The 6,380-nt window shown below is 38.5% G+C and overlaps 1 protein-coding gene across 3 annotated transcripts; it reads left to right on the top strand.

Annotated features, from left to right (window-relative positions):
• Positions 1–756: 756 nt before the first annotated feature.
• Positions 757–6,148, top strand: LOC137970956 (uncharacterized). Of its 3 annotated transcripts, XM_068817636.1 has the most exons (6): positions 793–810; positions 932–1,021; positions 2,287–2,314; positions 3,201–3,363; positions 4,003–4,321; positions 5,520–6,148. In XM_068817636.1, the coding sequence occupies exons 4-6, from the start codon at positions 3,253–3,255 to the stop codon at positions 5,897–5,899; spliced, it is 810 nt and encodes a 269-aa protein (XP_068673737.1). In that variant the 5' UTR covers positions 793–810; positions 932–1,021; positions 2,287–2,314; positions 3,201–3,252; the 3' UTR covers positions 5,900–6,148. The 3 variants fall into 3 exon arrangements, with proteins under 3 accessions (XP_068673736.1, XP_068673737.1, XP_068673738.1); XM_068817635.1 differs by lacking the exon at positions 2,287–2,314 and having other exon boundaries at positions 757–810; XM_068817637.1 differs by lacking the exons at positions 793–810; positions 2,287–2,314 and having other exon boundaries at positions 821–1,021; positions 3,229–3,363.
• The last annotated feature ends 232 nt before the right edge of the window (positions 6,149–6,380 follow it).

Here is a 6,380-nt window from a genome sequence, read left to right as displayed (position 1 = left end):
AAAGTCTTGATGAACAATAACTATCCCTTGCAATTTAACAGTGTTAAATCTGGTAACTCCATAATATGTTTGTTTGCGAGAGCACAAGATTGTACAATGACGCCTTTCGATGAATGTGGCGCAAACTAAACCGAACCAGACCGTACAATGCTGGCCTGTGAGAGTTTAATAAACTCCTGTTTGTGCAACCTGCACTTGAAACGCAAGCCGTCTGTAGCAAAACTGGCTTGCGTGTTCTGAAGAGGAAAATTAATTCCCCGTTTGAAACGTCAGAGACCTGTAGGAGAAAAATCGGGTTTTCACAAGGCACAGGACATAGCTGCCATACAAACAAAAAAGACTTCCCTTTTGAACGGAAAAATAAAACTTTCGCTCAAATGATCGACCACGAAGAACCCCAGAAAATATTTCCACTGAATCAGACAAAGGAGAGCGGAAACTGGAGCATAACCTTTCAGTAAACCACGTGATAGCTTCTCGGTTCTTTCGTGTAGCCGTACCCTCACTCCGTTTTTCTTTCGGGGAGAGGGTACGGCTACACTTAGGCTATCGCATACAAACAAATCAGTCGATGGCATAGTGCGGCTTTCACACTTTTTGAAAGCCACACAAAAATCATTTGAATCCAATTTGAACCCAATTTCCCCCACCACTACCCCTGCAAAGGTCGAATTCCCCATCTTACCAATCGAATTCCCCACTTCCCGGGCCCAGAAAATAGTCAAATGCCCGGGGTTTGACCGGGGTTTGGGGGGGAGAGTTTCGATTTGATCGTCGCACGACCCCGTCACACCTCAAACGCCCTTGTTGGCAAGTAATATTTCTTATTTTCGTTTTTTTGGTATAATTAATTAAAACAATTATTTACCAGATGCGGATAAACGTGGCGGATATTTTCGCGAATAATTTTATGTTTTTGGAATCCTTCAAGGGATAGAGCTGAGCAGAAAAGCCAAGTTCAAAAGGTATTGAAACGCCTTGGATCAGGACAGAAGTCTGCAAATTTGACTCGGAACTTGAGGTAAGACAATATGGTAGAAAGAATTAATATTTGATTAAAGTTACCGTGAGATGAAATGGCTGATATATGTTGGTGATCTAGAACAACGACTGAATGAAGATGTGCTCATTTTTGGTGTTTAACGCCTTGTATCATCGTGTTGGAGGCACTTGAATTTAATAAGGAGACTCGGATACTAAAAGAAGGAATTACCTACAATTAGCTACAATGACCTGCTAACAATCAAAGAGAAAGAGCAAAGAGGATCAGGGTGAAGAGTTTGGTGAGCGCAAAACATCATTTGTGCGTCAATTTCGTGACGCATTAAGGCCATTGCATGACAGACCAAATCACGACAGCAATTACGCACGTGGCCCTGAAGACATAAAATTAATAAACTGCAAAAAGACCCTTGGATGGTTTTCCTTTGTTTTAAATTGAAAATGTCCAAATATCAACGCTTTACTTAGCAACGATTAAGTCTTGATTAGAACAGGAAAAAAAATGAAGAGAAGATTATAAATGACCATAAATAAGTTATTCTTCCTGCAATGTTTTGATTGGTTCAGAGTGCACAAAAAAAGTTTCAACTTGCTCAGCAACGAGGTTTTGATTGGGTCAAAGCACAGTGGAATGTTTTTAACCTCTGTACTGCAGACATGATGCATTTCCCTCAGAGCTGCAAATTATCTTTTATTTTAGCTCATTACAGGTCATTGGCTCATTTTCGCTTATAATGTACCTCATTCTAGGTCACTGTACCTCATTGCAGTTAACTGTTGCTCATTGTAGCTCATTGTAGGTCATAGTAGCCCATTGAAGAGCTCTCATTGTAGCGCTCTCATTGTAGATCATTGTGGGTCATTGTAGGTCATTGTAACTCACTGTAGGTCATTCCATGTTTTAAGTTATACGATTAAGGAAGAAAAGTCATATATGGATAAGGGTCTTAATAACCAGACTACGTACAACAGTTTTCTCAGGAAACTAGATAATCTCTTCCCAGAAGATCATCTCCTCCAGGGACTACCCTCTGCTTTCAAAAACTGCCATTGACTGATGATTAACTTATTTCTTGACAGAATCAGTTGCAAAATTTGAGGACACCATCTTTGACCGCTGTTATTCATTGTAACATTCCACCTCTTAATATTAAGTTTAGCTTTATTTCAGTGAAATCTACTTTGCAGCTGTTGTTTTATGCTCGTCACGCAATGTGGGTATCATGACGATTCCAAACACTTTAATATCAAAACTCTTATTGTTGATATTTTGATTTCTTGTAGAGCCCATTACTTTAGTCAGATCTCACAGGTGATTCTTAAGATCTTCATTTCATCTTAAATCAGATGCAAAAATTATATGTTTACTTGATTTTATGGCTGTGTTTATTGTCCGCACTTGATTACCCCAGTACCTTGAAAAGAGTACAATTTGGTATAGTATGTTTTTTACTCCTCTTGTCCTTTTAGAATAAAGAAATTTTGTTGAGTGTAGTAGGAACATAATATATTCTAATTAATGAAGATGTTTGCACAGTTTCCCACCCGTGGTATATCAAACAGTATAATGCTTTCTCTGCTTGGGTATGTAAATGAAAGTTAAGAAGTGATGTTTGATGATTATGTTTTCTTTTTCCTTTAAAGTGGTACTACGACCAAAAAAAGATTTCTTTTTTTTCTTTGGATTTCAAAACTATGTTAACTAAACACTAAATGATCCAAGTTTTAAGTTCTGATTTTAAAAAGACACCTGTTTATTTTAACTGCAATTTTCTTATTTATTGGTCCGCCATTACTAACTTTAAAATCTTGAGAGAGCTGGGTCGAGGAGAAAATGACGTCAAAGACTCACTAGTTTGAGAATGCAATGCGTGTGTACGCGGCTGAATTAATATGCAGCACGGGAGTTTCGGGCTTTCAGATTTTTAAACCCGTGTTTTGCATATATAATAAATTGCGTTTACACGCTGAAATTTTAAGCTAGTGAGTAAATGACGTCATTTTCTCTAGATCCAACCCTCTGGTGCTCAATCGCTCAGTTTTGAACGTGAGTAATGGCGGACCGTGAAATCCAAAACTTACACTCAAAATAAACAGCCTTTGGATAAAACTCAAAGCTCAAAATTTTGCCAGTTAGGTGTTAAGCAAACACGCTTTCAAAATCTGAAGAAAAAAAGGATATGATTTTTTGATCATAGTACCACTTTAAGAAGAGTGAGGTTGCAGTGGTGTTGGAGGAGAGCAAACAAGATGGCTACTCTTGCTGTGCCCTTTATTCCAAACGAATTAATTGGCAAGATTGTAGTGTTCTTGCCCCTAAAGGATGTGCATAGTTGTATGCTGGTCTGCAAAGAATGGCAAGTAAGTTTCACCCTTTAATATGATGGCCTTTTATACCTAATGTTATATACATGCTTCACATAAGTTTGAAAGTAGCCTTCAATTAATCTCTTGCAGGGTTTGTGACTCATCCTTTTAAAATGCTCTTACTCCAGTGCATAATTTACTTGTCAATGTATCAGGGGCACCCAACGAGAATATAGTTCAAAACCACTTAGACATAGACTTGTGAAACATATGTTAGTATTTAAAAAGTAGATATAGGCATACTTTTATCCTCTAAAAATTTTTCATTTGTTCGGATTTCCTAGCTGAAAGTCTAGTGATCCGAAAATTATAGGGATTAAAACTTACCTTTTCGAAAATTTCAGCCAGAGAAACGGCTCCCGAAAATTCTAGGTGACCTTTTTAGGGTAAAAATCCGTTTAAAAATGGGCAATTACACCATCTTTAGGATGTTCGAAAATGCTAGGACAGGCAGGCCGGGAAGAAATTTTACAACAAACGTTCCGAAAATTCTAGATCTCAAATCGTCTTCCGAACAGATATTTTCCGAAAATTGACGTTGGGTGCCCCTGATGTATTCATTTGCAAGATTTGGATTGGCCTCCTTAGCTAAAAGGGGGTCATTATTCATCCTTTATTACAATCTGTTTGCAGGAACTCCTTTCATCAAAACAGTTTTGGAAGAATTATTACGGTTTATTGCATATTGACTGCAGTGATGAAGAAAATCCAACAGGTCATTTAAAGAGTTGGCTAGAACCTGATTGTTTCTATTGTTACTGGGATGAAAATGAAGACAAGTCAAACATTTACGTGTTCTCTGAACCCCCAAAACGTTGGAAATGTGGCATAATTCACTTATCAGACTTCACACTTGAGTCATGCCAGGATATCAAATATAAAGATTTTTTCTATGCTGTAAGGATTCTCATGCGGATACAAAAAGCTGCAACAGAGCTAGAATTAGATTGTGGTAAGAATGTTTTCATAGCTTTTATGTTCCTGATATATACTTCCGATATATACTTCCTAATGTTTTACAGGCAAACAATTCTGCCAATCTATGAGGCTTTCCAAGGATTTATACAAAACATGGACCAAAGGTCCATGGACCACCCTTGTGGACCCAGTCCATGGATTACCCCTGTGGACCACCCCTACTTTTGTAAATTCAATATGTGTTACAAGCAGGAAAATCTTAAGATAAAAGAGAGAAGTGATCCTCACACTTAATACCTGGACAAATTATTGTTCTGTTATAGACACCTGAAAAATTCAGGCGGCTCCAACAGGATTCAAACCCCTGAGCTCTGCAATGCCATTGCAATGCTCTGCCAAATGAAATATGAAGCCGTTCTCTTGGGAGCAGGTCAATTTTTTGGACTCCTTTGTTCCGGTGAAAGACTCAATGAATGAAATGATGATGTATACTTGAAGTGTGGGTTATAGACGGAAGTGAAAAGTGACCCTTGCACTTATCTGCAGTGGAAAACGATGGCAAGGCGAGGATCTGGCAAGGATGGCACTTCTCTTTTTCTGCCTCTGACACATGTTGAATTTACAAAAAGAGGGGCAGTTCCATGGACCAGATCCACAGGGAGGTCCATGTTTTGTAAATGCCGTCTTCCAAGGGGATCAGTTCTCTAGCCCTTTTAAGATTTTTTTCAGACAAGTAGTGGCTTCCATGGCAAATACACTGCATTTTTTCACGTGCTGCACATCATTTTCTTCTCAAACCCACTGTTTTGTGGCCTACAGATCAGTTTTGAATGTGAATGGGGGCAACTTGTCATAAAATTAACAGCCTCTGGATTGAAATCAAAGCTCAAAATTTTGCCAGTCAGGTGTTGAGCAAACAAACTTTTAAAATTTGAAGTGAAAGTAAGTGTTTTGTGGTCACAGTACCACTAAAGGTAAAGTCTCTTTATTTAACATCGGTAGTTCCTTCACACCACTCCCTCTGTCAGTGCTTCGTTTCAAGGGGATTTGAAGCTATAGCTACACGGATCAGAGGAAAGTAGAAACAGACGTTGAAGTCACCAAGGATTGAACCCAGGGACCTCTTGCTCCAAAATCCATGCTTTAGCCATCTGAGCCACGACTGCTTCTTAAAATGGACAAAGTCATTTTTAATTAAAAGTGTTCTTCAAACAGAACTATCTTGTTTTTAGGTGCTTTTGGAAATGAGTCAGATGGAGTGGTTGAAGTCTGCTTGTTTCCATGGAACAAGGATTCGCTTCCAACGGCAGAAGATATCAGCAATCTTTTCCACTTTAATCCAAAGATGTGTGAAGATCCTTTCACTGACTCCGAAGTCCCAGATGAAGACAATGATGATGAGGATGATCAAGCATCTTGGAATACCTTGCGTTCATTTAGTGATGACAAGGAAAAAGCAATGATTTTCTTTGATTGGCTCAAGAAAGTCTTCATTCCTTTTGTGCGCATTGTTATTGGATGTGAAAAGATGAATCCAGTCCCATGTTTTATACTGGCACAGCTTTCACCAGGGTGGGTGGGTGGTGTCCTCACATCTTTAGTTCTGACTTAATTTTGTCTCATTATGGGCAGCAGTGGTTAAAACTGCTGCACTTTCATGCATGTGCCAAACAAAATGACATGTGAAACATTGACCATTCGGCTTATCATCTGGTAATCAGTTGCCTTAAAGCCAATGGAATTCTATGGCACTGCAAACTTACTTTTCTATAAAACGAAATTGTTTAAAAAATTGTCATAGTTTAAGTCAAATAAATAAATCATTAATTCTTATTAATAATTATTAAACATTTCATTTTAATGTCCCTTGTACATACCGGTACACAGAATGACTTACATATTGACCACTCCCCATACGGGCTTTTCGGGCCAATGAAACATAATCAAAGAAATAACAGAACAACAGGGTGGAGGCCATTTACGAGTGCAGCAGAGAAGGTGAATATGACACTATCAGGATCAAATTTCAGGGAGTTGTCAGAATGGGTCTTGAATCCAGGATATCCAGACCTCAAGGCAAGCACCCAAACGAC

Source organism: Montipora foliosa, chromosome 9 (assembly GCF_036669935.1).
Source record: "Montipora foliosa isolate CH-2021 chromosome 9, ASM3666993v2, whole genome shotgun sequence".
Lineage (NCBI taxonomy): Eukaryota > Metazoa > Cnidaria > Anthozoa > Scleractinia > Acroporidae > Montipora > Montipora foliosa.
Note: the sequence above shows the minus strand (reverse complement) of the source record. Positions and strands in the feature narration are given on the sequence as shown.